The following is a 17,907-nucleotide window of genomic DNA, read 5'->3' on the forward strand; positions in this document are numbered from 1 at the left end:
CATTTTTTTATATGGTAGTTTTACATGCATACTTCATCTTAGCAAAAAATCTAACTCATTTTTTTACATGGTAGTTTTATAGCCTTTTTGTTGTTAAGAGGAGTTATGAATTTATGATAATGTGATTTTCTTGTGACGAAATTTTTATCTTTTATGCAGCATAGTCGAGTTTGTATTTGAATTATTCTAAATCGATAGAAGATTGTCGTTAATGCTACTGGGAGTTGTTTCAAGCTTTAATGTACAGTTGAGATCAAAGCAGGGGGGGTCAAACTGTTGCTGGTAAAACTTATTAAGTTTAGGATATGTTCGGTTAAGAATAGTCCTTAAGTCAGTAAATCAATGCCAAGAAATGTTGACTTATATTCGACTTAAGGGCTTGAATTAATAGGTTCAAAATATAAGAAGCGTGAATGTGATTTATTCATCAATTTATATTATTTTGAAATTTGTTAAATGTTGAGTTATTAAAAAAAAAGTCATCTAAATCAATGGTTCAAATAATATTGAATATGACTTTTATGGTAAAGTATTTAATGCTAAGAATTCAATTCATATTTCATATTTTCTGGTCTTTTTTATTTTTTATTTTTTATTAGATTGATATGTATGATACGGGACAAATTTAACTATTCTTATCTTTTTTCCTGAAAAAAGCGGGTCAGTTTAGGTTTAAAAAAGACAGGATCAAAATTTTAAAATTCATTCCCCAATCTTCATTCTCCTCAGATTTTTTAGGTTCATGGAAACTCACAAATCTTCATTCTCCTCAGATTTTTTAGGTTCATGGAAACTCACAAAGAAGTAATTATTTTTTTAAAAAAATCATTAAGCTTTGAGTTATTGAAATAATGGTGAAATAATATTAACCATGTCTTTTATGATAAAAAATTTAAAATATTTAATGCTAAGAATTCAATTTCTGTTCGAATGTTTTGCCTTTTTCATTTTTATTAGATTGATATGCACGGAAAGGGATGAATTTGAATATCCCCGTCTTTTTGCTTGCAAAAATGGTGGGGTTAAAAAAATTATAAGATTTTTAAATTCATCCTCTTCCATGTGAAGCTTTATTAGGTTTGAAAAAAGTCCACAAAAATCCCATTACAATAATTTTAATTTTATTGAATATTGAGCTATTAAAATAATAAAATGTCATTTAAATAAATGATCCATATAATGTTGACTATGACTTTTATGATAGAGTTTGTAAAGTATTTGATGTCAAGAATTTAATTTTTGTCTCGTAATTTTCTTCTCGTTCTTTCTCATTTTTATTAGATTGACATGCATGATAAGGGACAAATTTAACTACTTGTCTCTTTCACATTTGATTTTGAAAATCAATTTAATCCGGTACAAACCAAATTTATACATACATGTATTTTTTATTTTTAAATTATGAATTCACTCACATTTTTATTTATTTTTAAAATATTGCATAACTTACGTATGAAAAATATATTTAATGAAATATATTTTTTCTAGTAATTAGTAAAATAAAAATATATAAATATAATTATCAAGTTGCTTGAAGTTTTTTAATAATATATATTTTCAGAGCTATACTACAATCAGCCATACAATGATTTATAAATGGGATATTTAGTATTTTAAATTATTTCCTACTATATTTATTATATATATCTCATAATTCATTAAACATATTCTCTAAAGGAAAAAATAAAAAATTGATACAATCCAAACTGCTTAAATTATATTGGACTAAATCAAATTTAAATTCTAAATGAAAGTGACTACATGATGAATCAAGGAAATCAAAATAATTGAATTCAATGATTTTTTTTCTAACCAACTCAACCAAACCCGCAAACATCCTAAATAGAAGTGTTTTTAGGCATGCCAAAAAAAAGAAGAAAAAGAAGTGTTTTTTAAAAAAAAAATATCGAATAAAATCGTTTCTAAAAAGTATTTTCACTGTTATGGAGTAATTTGTTTTATCTCAATCTTATACATTGAACATCTTATTTGTATTTTGTATTCATTTAAAATATATTTATAAATTTTAATTTTATTTTACAACTAGTCTAAAGAATTTTTTTTTCAATCATCTCAGACGACTATTTTTATCTTTATCGCCATACTTAATCTTCTATACTACTTATTTATAATTGAAAGGTTAAATTAATTATTTTATTCATTTGGTAGGTTTACTTGGTCCTTTATTTTTAAAAATATATAATTAGATCTCTTATTTTCTTAAAATGATTTAATTTGGTTCTATTTTCCTTTCATTAGCTCTGAGCATTTTAAAAAACGAGACCAATTTGTATGACTAATCACGAAGAGTGAACAAAAATATTTGTAATTAATTATTTTTATAACTTTTACCAAAATCACTATACAAATTAACAAAGTTTTAATTTATTGGGATTTGTAATTGAATTACAAAAGAAATACAAAATAATTTTACTCATAACTTTTTAATTTTCAATAAATTCCAACCAACAATAATCCATACATTAATACTATATTTTTTTTACATTACCATTCAACCACAAATTAACATGTATAATAAATTTGTTGACTTCTATCATAATTATCTTAAAATCATATATAATACTAATAATTTTTATTGGTTGACACTGTAATTTTTTTTTTACATTAATATTACATAGCAATTAAATTATTCTCAATAATCACATTAATTAAAATCCATATTTATCATGATTTTTTTTATTAATTTACAGTGTAGTTTTTTATATTAATATTACATGTAAATTGAACTCAAAGTTTTATGGAGTGCTAACAAATACTATTGTTTAACACTGTCAGCATGATATTGTTGTAAAGTATTAATTAGGTTCATTGAAAATTAATTTTTGTTAAAAAAAAATAGTTGAATAATCTCTAGTTGAGTTTTCACTCTCAAATATTTTTTTTTTCATGAGCCTTAAAAACAATACAATATCTTACTTAAAAAATTTAAGTATAAATTTATTTAGATTAATAAAAAAATTAGTCCTAAAAAAAACATTTAATTGTTATGCACTATTAATATAAATATTTTTATTAAAAATAATGCCACTTTGTATTATTGATTAAATTTTATTAAAAATTAAAAAATTATGAACTTTAATTGTTATGCACTATTAATATAAAAAAAATTAAACTATCAATTAATAAAAATATGCGATATATATAATTTTTAAAGATAATTATTATAAAAACCAATAAATTTATAAAAATAACATTTCTCTTACTTATTTTTCCAGCTTTATTTTTGAAAATTCCCCCCGAATTTTATTGGAAAACATTAATCATCCGCATTGAGGCTTGTAAATTGTCGTTGGGCAATAAATAATAATTTGATGCTAATACCCAAAAGGCAACAAAGAAAAGGGTGAGAAATTTTTAACCTTTGGCAAATGGCAATGATCAAAGATGAAAGAAGGAAAGAGTAAAGAGAAAAAGTCACTGGTGGTTGGTTGGGTTGAGTGCAAGGTGTGTGTGGTTGTGTAGCCCTATCCAAATTGTACTACAGCCTTTTCCTACTTGTCTATATGATTTTACTGTTCAGTTGAGTTGTTCGAGGATCTATCCCTGTAATCTGTTATCCAACCATACACGTTCCAATCACTTACCACATTCACATTAGCATTTAGAGTGAGTTTGAAAGAGAAAATATAAAAAATAATATTAAAAAGAAATTTTATATTTTTTATATTTTACTTTACTTTAATTTTTATTTATTTTCATTTTTATGTTTTTATCTTCTAAATCATATACACCATTATAGTAACTATATTCTTTATTCACTATTAAGATTACTATCCATAAATACTCCATGTTTATTTACTTATAATTACAAGACAAATGTTAGCTTGTGTTTTTAAAATGAATTAAGAAATTAAATGATTTTTCTATATTGAAGTAAAATTATGTTATTTATGATTTTTTAAAATATTATTTTAATGATTTTTATAATAAATATTTTTTTAGTTCTTTAATTAAATCTCAAAGATATTGATTAACAAGATTCTAATTATAATTAGGTTATTGGTTAAAAAATTTAAAATTGAAATATTTTTATTAGAAGCTCGAAAAATTATATTATTTATGATCTTTTGTATTTTTTATGATTTAAATAATATTAAAAGATTAAAATCTAAAAACTTTTTTAAAAAACTAAAGTAGAAAATCTTTTATTTATTAGGAACTAAAAAGTTATCAAGAAAAAAAAACTCTTCATATTAGTGTCTTTGTTTTCTTGCTAAAAGATAATTTACTTGTTTAAAAGTAGTGTGAAGTGAAAATGGTGGTCTTATTGCTTGGGAGACAGAACTCGGAAAAATAGTGCCCGTGGGCCTTTGTTGCTTAGATTTTATAATCATGCCTGAGTGGCATGTGTTGCACGTGTACTCATCCTGTTGCATATGCCCCACGTGTCCTTATCCTTATTTTTTTTTTCTAACTCTATCTTTAATATAGTAGTAGTAAGTATTGGTTTAATAAGCTTTGATTAAATAATAGCATATTTTTTTAATATTATTAATATATTTTAATTAAATTTTAAAAATATTATACATACTCTAATATTTAAAATTTAAGTTCATTTTAGTCACATGCTTATGACGACAACTACAGTGGGTCCCAGAGTACTTATACTTGGAATTCAGGTGTTTGACCACAAATATTTACTTGCCCCTTGTTCGCAAAATAATGGATTTTCTTTTAAGAAGGAATTAGTAATATTTTGTATTATTAAGAAATTTTTTCAGAAATGCCGCGATACCTTACCTTCAGGAATATGCATAAGCTGCCCCCTTTCACCATTTCGAATTGATTGGAGCTTAATTTTGATGGTCTAAATTTTTGAAATTAGACTTGTATCTTGAACATGAGTTTATATTATATTTTAAGTTGTCGTAACTCCGTCTGAGATATTCTGTATTCTTTTAAAAATATATAATTTTTTTAATAAGATAAATAATATTTTATTTATTTAACAGATGTTGTTTTGTTCCTTTGTCTCGTATTGATTAGTCTAAAATGAGTGAGAAAAGACGGGTAAAATAAAATGTACAAGTTATTTTTAAAAAATAATTTAGCTTATTTATGTTATAAATAGATAATGTTTTGTTTCTTTGTCTCGCATTTGATTATGTTATTTAATAAATTATTCTTTGTTTCTTTGTTTTCATCCTTTGATTTTTGAAGGATTCTCTTTTCCCTAAATGTATCATGTAACTTTTTTTTTTCTTTTTAAAAGGAAAAAACTAAACCAAACACTAACAAGTTTTATTAATAATTTTGTGTCTTAATAAATTTCAATTAATAAAAAAATGCATTCTAAAAAAGGTTACTACATTACTCATCTAATTTCTTACACAACATAAAATTCAATACAAATGGGTATTTTCAACTCATCTAAATTACTCAGTAAATATATTAATTTTTAGGTCCTTGAAATGAAATATATTTTTTTAGTTTTAATCGTATAAAATTGGGTTCATTCCTAATTCTTATATTTAATAAAAATATCATATATAGTTTAGCTTCATACTAAAAAAATCTAAAAATACATCATTTTTGTAAATTTTAGAAACAACAAATAAATATTTTTTTTTCAAAAAAAAAATCATATCTTTAACAATAAAAATATACTTAATCCTTTTTATAAAAATCTATAAAATTATTTTGTTGCAATCTAGATATAAATTCCATACAATATGAGTGGAAATGGGTGCTTGAGATCATTCTCAACGGGTCAAATATTAGCACTTAAATAGTATAGAAGAGCAGGTTGATTGGTGATTAGTGACGTTGAATAAATGAAACATATATGCCACGTATGTCACTGTCCCATTATATTTCCTGTCCCCAGCACGGCATCATATCTTCATTCTTCAACATCTTAGGTTTCATTTTCTTATTTGTGTATTCTGCTTCCTCTGAAATCGTGGCTTCATTATTATTTGGGCGATGTGGGTCGCTTTCTTCATCTGTCATGGCTCTAAATTCTCAACCCTTAATAATTGAGAAAGATCCATTCATGTTATGTGATAAATCTGTGTAATTGCTGCATCATATAAAATTAATTCAATCGATAAATTAGTTAATGTTGTTTTTTTTAATTTTATATAAATTCAACGTATGTTTGTATATCATCTAAAAATATATAGTTACTTCTGTTTTAAATAATAATATATATCTATTAAATTAAAGTAATATTATGGAGTATTAGTTAGTTCTTGACTTATATAAAGTTTATAATGTTAATATATTTTATGACAGCAGTAGCTGTAAAAAAAGAAGAAGCTATAACTGCAGTTTAATTGTAAAAATTTGATATCTATTACATATTTTAAGGGAATAATTTAATTAAAATTTATACGATTATTATGAGAAAAATATAAACATTTAACCACACTGATTTAACAGTGTTTGTGAGACAAAACCATTAAAAAAAAAGAGTCAAAATATGTAATAAAGATTCATTCGAAAAGAGCTATATTTTCCATTTCTTTTAAAGGTCACACACCTTGAACAACATTTACTTAAAATATAACTTTATTAAAGATTGTTAAACCATAGCAAAAAGAAAAACCATTACCTACTATAAAAAATGAATCCACACTATCGATTTGTGTATAGAATATTCAAATCTCAACAATACATCCCTATCCAAATGATTTATGCTTCTCTCATCCCTAAACACTTTCAATTAAATTATTTTATTCTCTTCCTTTTTCCCTTTTGTTTCCCTTTTCTTCCTTTCTTAGACCTAACCTATACTCCCCTTTCCACCTCTTTGGAGCATTGTGCCTCATCATTAGAGTCGCTTTAAATAAAAGTATTAATAGCTATATAGCAACACCTCCATTATGCTACCCAACCATTGACACAATCGATCTTCACTGTCCAATCTCTTGCTTAGCTTTGTGCATTGCACCCATGGATGAAGCTTGTTAAACCCCCTTAATTGTTGCATGACTATAAAACTGCCCCACCAAGTTGTCGCAGCCTAAACCCTTCTAATCCACTTTCTTTTTTTCAACAAAAGACAATGTCTCTACTATGGAAACACTATCTTAGGCATGGCTAGCTAGCTAAGATAACATTGGCCTTAAAGACAATGCTTCCAAAGCATTATCTTTGTTCGTGCATTTAAAAGTACTTGAAAAAAACAACTTTTAAGGATGATTAAATGTCACATGAAAGCTTCCTTCTTTATTATAAACCTTTTATTTTATCGATATAGAATAACCGATGAATAGGGGTAAGAATATGTTAGACCAGACCAGACTTTGAAAAGTCTGAGCCTAGTCTACGATTAATTTTTGAGGCCTGAGTCTGAAACTTTTTTAAAAACCTTATTCACATTAAATCTTTAATATTCTTTTGCTCAATAATGAGGAATATAAAGGGGCACATGACTCACACCTAAATTATAATTAAAGTCTTACTTGATTATAGGAATAGTTTCAAAAAAATAATATATATATATATATATATATATAGGTCGATCTATCAGGCTTATTAATAAGAATTTTTAATAAATTTAAGTCTGATCTATTTAATTTAATAGACTTAAAAAGCCTAAGCCTAACCTTTTAATTAAATAGGTCAGTCCAGACCAGGTCGTAGGCCCCTGTAGGCCGGCCTGACTTATTCCCACCCTACCGATCAATTAGCCTACGTTTATGGTTAACATGTTATAATTATAAGATTCTTTTTACTAATTTATATTATTTAAGAAAAATAATTAATTTAATTAATTATATTAAAATTGTCAATTATATTATTATTTTAAAATTATTATTTTCTTATTTTTTTATTTAGTTAATTGTTGATTATTAATGTTTAGAGAAAAAGTAATTAAGTAAGATATGTACGGAAATAATTAATACATTTAAAAATTAAAAAAATAATTTTATAAAAAAGGACAAATGAATTTCTGAAAAAAGTTCAAGATCATCCCTTTATAAAAATATTTTTATGCAATTCTTAAATTAATATTTACTCCCTCTGTTCCTTTTTAATTATTATTATTTTTTAGGAATTTTTGTTCCTATTTAAGATCACGTTAAACATTATCTTATTAATTATGTCTTTACTTATTTTCTTATTTTTAATTAATTTATACGTATATTTATTATGGAATGAAAAGAGAAATAAGTGAAATAAATAACTTCACAATTATTTTATTAGAAAAAAATTATTGTATTTTTTTTTCTCCAAAACAATCTTCAAATACATATAAAAAGTAACGGAAGTAGTATGATATAAAACGTTTATACCTAAAAAAAAACTTTTAAAATGAAAAACTTCACTACTAGAGAATGAGACCCCAGAAAGCATGATTCTCTCTATTAAAAATGAAGCACTCAACATAAATAATTCGGAAATGTTTATGAGTATTCGGCGCTTTACTGCCCTTTATTTCTTGTCTATAATGACTTAAAGGCAAAATTTTGCCCACTTATCGCTTAACTTATTATACTTTGTGTTCGAAAATCAACTCAGTATTACAAACACATGCATAACAAATCATAAATGTGTTAAAACATTAATTGTTTTTTTCTTCTCATTAATGTTTTATAGGAGGCAAATTCGATTGAACAAATTAATAGTGTAAAAATTCTTTCACCATCAATGTATTCTAATGAAATTGTATTTTAATAATAAAAGCGACAAGTTTCATATTTTTCTATAATTGCTTATTATTAGTAAGTAAATATATGGATTTTTTGTAATTTGAATACATTAATAATAATAATAATAATGTGGAGTTTTGAGGTTGTTTGTTATTTATTTAGTTTGAGGAAATTAATGATAATTTTTTTCCTTTAAGATGATGGTAATTCTTAATTTCATCTTTTTTTATTAATCTTAATTTCATCTTTACCCTTGGTTGTAGAAATATTTGGAAATTAAAAGATTCATTGTTCGTGTGGGCATGCAAAGTTGTTGTGTGGATATGATGGAGGAAATGAATTTTAGGAAATATAATTTAAGTTGTTGCGTGGAGTCTGTGGACACACAACAGTAACATGTGGTCACAGGAATAATTAATAAATACGATATTCATTTTGGGCAAATTGTGTGGGTACATGGCCATCCTCTATTGTTGCACGAGTTGACTAAAATACATCTTTTTTAGAGAGAGATATAGCTTGCCACAAAATTGGCTTGTGTGACCACAATTAGAAAATATATTATAAATACTTAAATTGACTTTCATATTTTGTACTTTTTACCTTAGAAACTCAATCTAGTACTCTCTAGTCTTTACCATTTTGTGAGGTTGTGCAATGCTTAAAACTTGAGGAATCAAAATGAAGTTATTTCTCAACTTTTCATCTTTTCTACATTATGTGTAATTAAATTCTCATGTCGGGGAAGGATGGATTTTTTTTTTTTTTTTTTATGAATTGATTATGTTTTAATTTAAGTTTAGATCTTTTAATTGTGTGGTTCCTTTCTGCCAAAGTTTCCTTATTTAATACTTAATTAGTTTAGATTCACCCAAGGGCTTAAGATTATTGAGTTCCATAAATTGACGAGGTTAAGTGTTAAGGAATTGAATTTGATCTAATTATTTGAATTTAGTATTCAATTAAGAGGCATATATTGAGTCGAGAGGGATATTAATTAGAATACACACGAAGAAGAGTAAAAAGATTCTAACTCTGATATTTGTTGACCATTATTTCTCAATTGTTGTGCCATACATTCCATAAATTCTTTGTGTGTATATTGTTTATTGTAGAGCTCCCTGATAAAATAAAATTGATTAAATTATCTATTTGGTTATTTAATTTTATTTAATTTGATTTTTAATTTTTTAAATATTCAATTTAGTCATTTATCTTATTTTTGGATTTATTTTAATCTTTTATCTTTTAAAAAAATTATTTTGGTCATTTATCTTATTTTTTTAATTTAGTTTGATCATTTATATTATTTTATTTTTATTTTAGTCTTTTAGTCTAATTAAGATCCATATCATTAATCATTTAAAAATAAACTCTTTTGATTCAATCTTCAATGATATCAATTTTAAATAAATTAAAGAATCTGAAAAAAAGTTAAGATAAATTATTAAAATAAACTTTTTAAAAGATAAAATACTAAAGTAAAAAAATGATCAAACTAAACTTTTTAAAAAATAAATTACCAAACATATAAAAAAGTTAAATGGCCAATAAAATTCTTTCATCTATTATTATTTAAAACAAATGATACACTTGTTAATTTTACGCACATCAAAGAGTTGATTTTTAATAATTTTTTTCTTCAATTTTATTATTTTTATTAATATTCTAATTGAAAATAATGAGGTTATAAAAGTGAAAAAAGACCAAATTAAAATTGAGATCATTATGATCTAATGCTTTGTTTTCTACCGTACTTTATCACTTATTGCAAGATATGAGATTTAAGTTTCAAATTCAAGTAAGATATCATGATATATTAATTTATATGGATTAGTCTCTGGACACGTAATAACTAACATTCTTTTTCTATGTGCCATTTTTAAATTTAGTACTATTCTGTTCATTACTCTTAGTAGTGAAGATATAATGTGACAAAATGCATTGAAGATAAATAAACAGAATACCATTTTATTGGAAAATACGTTTATGCTAAAAAGGTTTACTAATACAAATTTAGACCCTCAAATTGAAGAAAAGGATTTTTTTTGAAACAAAGTATTCCTAATCGAAAAATATTGAATAATCTCTTGAAGTATTAACATTTATTTAAGAAATTAACATATCTCAACGGATATTTTTCTATACATACAAATCAAGAATCAAATCCATAATTATATAATGACGTAAGAAAAGAAAATATATAATATAAAATAACATCAAATATATTTCATCATATTTTATTCAATTTTAAATAATCTAAACGCTCATTAGTGTCATATCATTAAACTTGACCTAATTTGGTTCAAAATTCAAATCCATAATCGAAGCAGTGATATATCAGTTAGCACTGCGCTGTTTGTTGCCCAGAAGGGTTAGTGCAATAGTGCATAGAATCAAACATGAGTCCTTAGGAGAGTATGACGTGGAGTTTCCATGACTTTTGGCTATCCCACTTCAATGGACTTTTCTGTGGTTATCCCAAATGTTGTATAACTTGTAGTATTTCTTTGATGTGCTAAAAATTCTGGGTTTAATATTCTAGTGTTGCTATTCTTTCGGAGTTTGCAAAGGAGGAGTGGATAAAAATGTACAGCATCTTAATCACAATTACCTTGTGTTAATTTTTCTTTCTTTCTAGAAACACCTGTATTTTGATTTTGGACATTATTCGGGCAATTTCAAACACATTAACTGTTAATTTGAATATACTAGTATTTTTTAGTTTTTAATTAAGAATTAGTTTACCAATATTAAGAATCACATTATTAATACGTGTAAAGAGACGAGCATAAGACGGAGAGAATTTTTCTTCCAATATAGAAATGACAAATGTGGAAACTTCCATAAGCACGGAATTGATATTGCTTTTGCTTTAGTTCTATGTTTATTTTTTTGATGTATTAGTTTATATTTGCTTTGTTTCTGGTTTGTTGCGTTGTTTGGAATTTCCTTATAGGAAGGAAATTTCTGTAGAAAATGACGCACTATACGGCTTCCATGAAAATGACATTAATTTACGTCTTCTCAAGAAAAATAAAAATCTGGTGCCGTGGAATTATGTTAATTAATTTCAATAATTTGATAGAGGAAACTAAACATTTTTAGTACATTATCATTTCACTTCTTGTGAGCTTATAAATCACTCTACCTAAATTTTACTAACTAATCAAGTCACCTAGATTTGGTTTAAGATTTAAGAATCATTTATAAAAAAATAAAGAATTGTTTTGATCAAATTTTTATACTAAATTGCAGCCTTTTCTGATAATTTTAAAACACATTCCAACACCAATTCAATACTCCATTCATTTCATTATAATTATCAAGTTAATTTTTTTTATCTCAAAATAATTATCATTTTAATTTTTTAGTATAATAATAATTATTTCTTTTCACTTATATTTCTTATAATAATAATGATAGACTACAAAATTTATAGATACATCAATGATGATATTAGATTATTTTCATAAAATTATTATCCTGATTCATCTATTTATTATATTTTCTTAATCTTTGTAAAATAAATTAGGACAACAATTATTTTTGTATTTTGGAATAAAGAGAGTACATTTTAAAAAATAATTTTATTTAAATGTTGTCCAAAGTTTGAACCAAAATAATAATTGATATAGAACACATTTGTTTAAGCATGAAGTCACCTTTCTATCAAACATGTACGTATAAAACATTTTTAGTGAATGTGGATAAGTATATAGGTAAATGAACCTCAAGGAAGAATTGATTTTTTTAATTAATTGTTATACAAGGACACAAAGGAAAATATATTTTAAAAGTAAAATGGAGGGAGTAGTTAAGAAGAAGGAAGTAGTAAAAATGATGTTGGTGAAGTTAATCAAGTGGGAAGTGTGTTTTGTTTCACAAGAGACAAAACATTACCAATATGGCCGGCATACTTAAAAGAAATGTTGTGTGCAACAAGAAACGGCGCGTGGACTCAATCCAATCTATGACACATTAAAAAAAAGTGCATAAGAAAGAAAGAAAGAGGAGATTTGTCCTAACCATTCTGAATGAATGAATAGATTTTCTTTAGACCAAACTCTCAACCGCTTGGACTACTTGCCAGCTTCACCTTCTTGTCTCAATTCTTCACCCTATTCTTGAAAGTGAGAGATAATCATGGTGGAATTATTCTGATTTCTGGCTCATTTTGGAAGCTGCAAAAAGAAAAAGAAAACATGGGTTCTGATTCAAGAGTTGGAAGTAGCAACTACGATTACTCCTTTAAGGTTTTATTGGTTGGTGATTCTGGTGTTGGCAAGAGTAGTCTTCTCCTCAGCTTCATCTCCAACTCTAACTCCATCAATCACCTCTCCCCCACCATTGGTACTTCTTTTTTTCTTTCTTAGGAAAATGGAACAAGGTGGCCTAGGATCATACTACGTTCTTAAATTCCATCAAACCATGAGAGGGTCTTTTTGTTGACAAGTGAAATGTTTCATAGAGTCATGCATTCTTGGGGAAAGTACTTACACTTCCTTTCACTTTTCAGTTATATTATTATGGACTTTTTGGTCTTTTAGGAATTTTATTCCAATTTGTGGTTCGGTTATTTCATTTTATTTTTCGATATCCGCATCTTCTTGTTGAACCTTATGCCTATCTTGCTTCTATTTGACTTATGCCGGAGGAATAGTATGTCAAAGCCATTTTACAAACAACTTTTCTGATTGTAAAAAAAAATCTCTTTAGATGGTCTACATAGAATTGAAAATTGATGTCTAAAGAAGTACCATATTGTTTTCATTATATTTTCAAGATTTTGTTTTCATTACATTTTCAAGATTCTGTGAAGGAAGTTTTCTTCCCAAAATCTTGAAAACAGAAATTGATGTGAAAAATAACGTGGCATTTTTTTTTATTATCAGTGAAAAGATATCTATTGCAAAAGAAAACATGAAACAGACTAAACACTTGCTTAACTTTTTTGGTGTTCAATGTCATTCGTTTAAATTTGCTAAATCACTCCATTCATTTTTTGAGGATTTTTTTGTTTGTTTTCATGATCACAATATCTTACTTGAAACTTTAACTAATTGATCCATTGCATATGGTTAAATGGTGCATTTGTCTAGTGAGGTGATGTTTAGGCCTTAGACCTTCTTTGTTCATAGTCTTTTATTTGTCTGATACTTTAAGCTGGTTATGGTTTATTAATTTTGAGGCATTTGACTTTGAAGTTTATACTTCCTTTATGATTGAGTGCTTCGTAGCATAAGCTATTTCGCTCTGTAGTTTTTGGTGTCATCACCTTGTTACATACTGAGCTGTTGGTTCTTTAATCATTTAAGGTGTGGATTTCAAGATAAAGCTTTTTACTGTTGGTGGTAAAAGATTGAAGCTTACTATTTGGGATACAGGTAATTGATCACATTTTCTTTTTTTGTTTAGCTGAAGAGTTTTCTTATATGTATGTATGTAGTTAAGTATTTTCCTTTTTCTAACTCAGTTGTCTGTTCATCTGGGAAAATTCTAGTATTAATAATATTGCTTTCTTGTCTTTGTCATTTATAAACTAATATTTCTATTAGAAGTGATGTTTTTAAGATCTCATTTTGTCCTTAGTTAGGTCTTTAGCAAAGGACAGGGAGATAGATGTCAGTACAACATTAGTTCTTTACCAAATTAAATATTGAGTAAGATTGGGAAAACATGAAAATAACTGACATATGAGGATAGAGTAAGTGGGAATGGTAATTCCTTCTACCTCTTGCTGAAACAGAAAGAATTACATTAAATTATACTTTTATCTTGCTGAAACAGAAAGAATTACATTAAATTATACTTTTATCTGAACACTCAGACAATTTTGAAAGGAGTAAAATATAATGTCAATGAAATTCTGTTTTATTAGTAAATAAACTCTAGAAATGGTTCCTCTTCTTCTCTATATCATCTGGGTTGTTAATCATGATGGAAGCAATTAAAGAGCCTTGCACCATACGAACACAAGCATAATTTTGTTGCTTCGATTTGAATATTATCTGTTTCTTAAAACTCACTAGGACTATGGTACTGATAAGTAATGACAAGATGTCATTAGTCTCTTACAAAACAAATTTTACAGGTCAGAGCCTGACTTTTTGTCTCTTCTCCCTCCCTTTCATCCAATACCAAAGCTTTTGAAGCTAAATTTAGTGATGCAAAACTTTATTCTTTTAATTTGAATGCATTTTCAAGTCTGAAGTTAAAGGTTATAGCGTGAATGTGGTAGTCCAAAAGTTACTGAAGATTTAGACCCGGTAAAGTAATTGAAAGTTACTACAACCCAAACATGTATAGGATAATGTTACGGGAAGAAGGTGATATCGTAGTTTAGTTTCTACATTCCAGTCTTGGTTAGGATTAGATTCTGTCTCTGATTGCAGAAGAAGTTATCTTTCCCATACTGTCAAGATCTCTGGGGGTACATGTTGATCTCTATTACTTTCAAGTTGCATTCTGTTTAGTGAAATCTTAGATTATAATCTTCATTTATTTATTTTTTGCAGCTGGACAAGAGAGGTTTGGAACAGTTATAGGTTCTTATTACAGAGGTGCACATGGAATCATTCTTGGTATTCTTTCTATCTATATATGAAAAATAAATTTATTTATTTTAATATATACTTAGATTTATGACCTTTCATATCGAGTGTATAATGTGAGAGGCCTAACTCAACCCCAAAAATTAGCTCAAGGGATGAGGGAAAGAATATTTTTCTCTCCCCTTTCCTTAAGCATCACTAGCTTATATAAATGATTACAAGCTTAAAGATAAACTAAAAATAATGATAGAATATCTTATCTTATATTTTGATAATATATTCTATCAAATACAAATTGATTAGCTAGGTTAAGAATACTGATAGAATATCTTATCATATATTTTAATAATATATTCTATCAAATACAAACTGATTAGTTAGGCTAAGAATACTGATAGAATATCTTATCATATTTTCTATCACATATGTATTTTTATGGAGGTTATTTTTACAATTTGCGCTGTAGATGGCTTTTTTTCTTCTTTTTAACTTTATATTTAGTCATTTATAGTATCAATGTTTATATTTTGTAAAAGTAATTTTGAAATGCACACTTATTACAGGTTATTATTAAATAAAACAGTGAAAAATTAAACATCACTTTTTTTTTTCTTTTGTCTTATGTTTTGATCATTTGTCCTGTAAGCTATGCAGCACTACTCTTATTCGTATTGTAATGCTTGGATGTACTAATATCCTCTGGAGGTGTAATTTTTAGTATAAATGTGCGTGATAAACTTATATGTTTTCTCTAAATAGCTTGCTCCCCCTTCCCCTTTTCCTGTTTCACTGCTTGTTCATGTTGATTACCGTTTTGAATACTTGATACTACTAGACAGAGACAATTTTTAGGCTGTTGGTTGAAGCACTTTGCATTGCTCTCTAACCTGAACTAGTATTCAAAACCTGAACAAGTATTCAATTCACTTGTGTTTATATAGTTATAACCAATCACCGCTTAATCAACTCCAACCAAATGACCTAAAACCCATACTCTTACTCAGTCAATTGCATTTGATTTTATCATCAGCACTTCCTAAATTCATAGAACATTCCTTAATGGTTTTCTATACTATTTAAATGGTTAAGCTCTTAAAAAGAATGCTTGTACTTGCAAAAATGTGCTGCTCATTCTTTATGCTTTTCAGTATTGCCTTTATTGTTGACATCTAATAGTTTTTTAACTTCAATTTTCTATTTAGTCTATGATGTGACACGGCGTGAGACATTTACAAACCTCATCGATATATGGGCAAAAGAAGTTGAGCTTTATTCAACTAATCATGATAGCATCAAAATTCTTGTTGGCAATAAGGTGGATAAGGTAAATTTTATAGTGAATGGTTTACTCCTTTCCTTACTCAGGAAAAGACAGACAGAAACCATACATATTATGCTATCTTTTTTTCATACTAACTGATTTTGAAGTAATAATTTTTTCCACAATATTATTTTCTTGCTTTTCATTGTTTGGATTTTGAAGACTGTCAGTTGTATTACTTTTCAGGAGAGTGAAAGAGCTGTAAGCAAAGAAGAGGGTATGGCTCTTGCACAGCAACATAGATGTTTGTTCCTAGAGTGTAGTGCTAAAACTAGAGAAAATGTTCAGCAATGCTTTAATGATCTCACATTAAAGGTATATATGATCTTATTACATTTCTGGTGCTCTAGTTGCTTCCTTGTACTCTGCTTTAGCAATATTCCATTTGTTATATTGTGTGTATAATAAAAGCTTGATCATTTCTCCTCATTTTCATATAAATTTAAAAGTTTACATTCAGCAGCTTCTAGTGTCCTTAAGATTTTGAACTTTAAGTTTATGTTTCGAAAATTTATTTTACAAATTTAACCCAAATGATAATAGTATCAAATTATAGATCACCAAAGCAAGAGCTGAAATTTAAAGCATCAACCTCCATTTTCATAAAACCCTACTATTCATTAATCTATTGAAATAATAATCTTATTTTTTATATATTTGTGTCTGGTTGGGTAAGTTAGTAATTATTACTTGCAGAGCACAGAGTAATATGTCTTTTCACGGTTATAATTTTAGTAGAAATAAAGTTCTTAATCAGTGTTATTTAGTACTATGATTTAGAGTATTAAAGTGAAATGTATAACATTGTGTTGCCTCACTATCACTCTTTTCCATTCTCCAATTTTTAACAACTTGTCACCTGCTAAATTCTTTGTTCTTCCATTTGACATTTACAGATATTAGATGTGCCGAGTTTAAGGGAAAGGGGGTCTGTTGCAGTGAAAAGACAAAAGCAGAAACACATATATGAGACATCTAAAAGCGGTGGTTGCTGTTCTTAGTAAATATTCTGCAACATGATTGTGCAATAGATTTTACAATAGGGACTACTATAGTTACTAGTAGGTCTTTTGCATCATATCAGGTGTCACAATCACATAGTTTGGACGATCATATGCTCCAATATTTTTTCCAAGCCTATTTCCATAACTTCCACAAGATGATGCTTGAGATGGATATATTGTTCTCTCATTATCTTGTGGAGCCACAGCATAACAAATTTTGTGTTTTTCAATATATTGTGCTTTTTTTCCCCCCTTCTGTTATAGTTTTGGAAACACCTACACGGTATTGTACATCTTGTGTAAATATATCTCCACTATGAATGTATTAGGGCTGGTTTGAGATTTGGTTAGAATAGGATATACAGCAAAGTTACGAGTACTATTTTTGGGTTTGGTTTACCCCCTTA

The 17,907-nt window shown here is 26.7% G+C and overlaps 1 protein-coding gene across 1 annotated transcript; it reads left to right on the forward strand.

The window, feature by feature from the left end:
• The first annotated feature begins 12,613 nt into the window (after positions 1-12,613).
• On the forward strand, positions 12,614-17,907 carry LOC100809867 (ras-related protein RABC2a). The gene is made up of 6 exons (XM_003556257.5): positions 12,614-12,974; positions 13,940-14,008; positions 15,140-15,205; positions 16,378-16,499; positions 16,683-16,811; positions 17,393-17,907. Exons 1-6 carry the CDS (start codon positions 12,827-12,829, stop codon positions 17,495-17,497), a joined length of 639 nt encoding a protein of 212 aa, XP_003556305.1. The 5' UTR covers positions 12,614-12,826; the 3' UTR covers positions 17,498-17,907.

Source organism: Glycine max, chromosome 20 (assembly GCF_000004515.6).
Source record: "Glycine max cultivar Williams 82 chromosome 20, Glycine_max_v4.0, whole genome shotgun sequence".
NCBI lineage: Eukaryota > Viridiplantae > Streptophyta > Magnoliopsida > Fabales > Fabaceae > Glycine > Glycine max.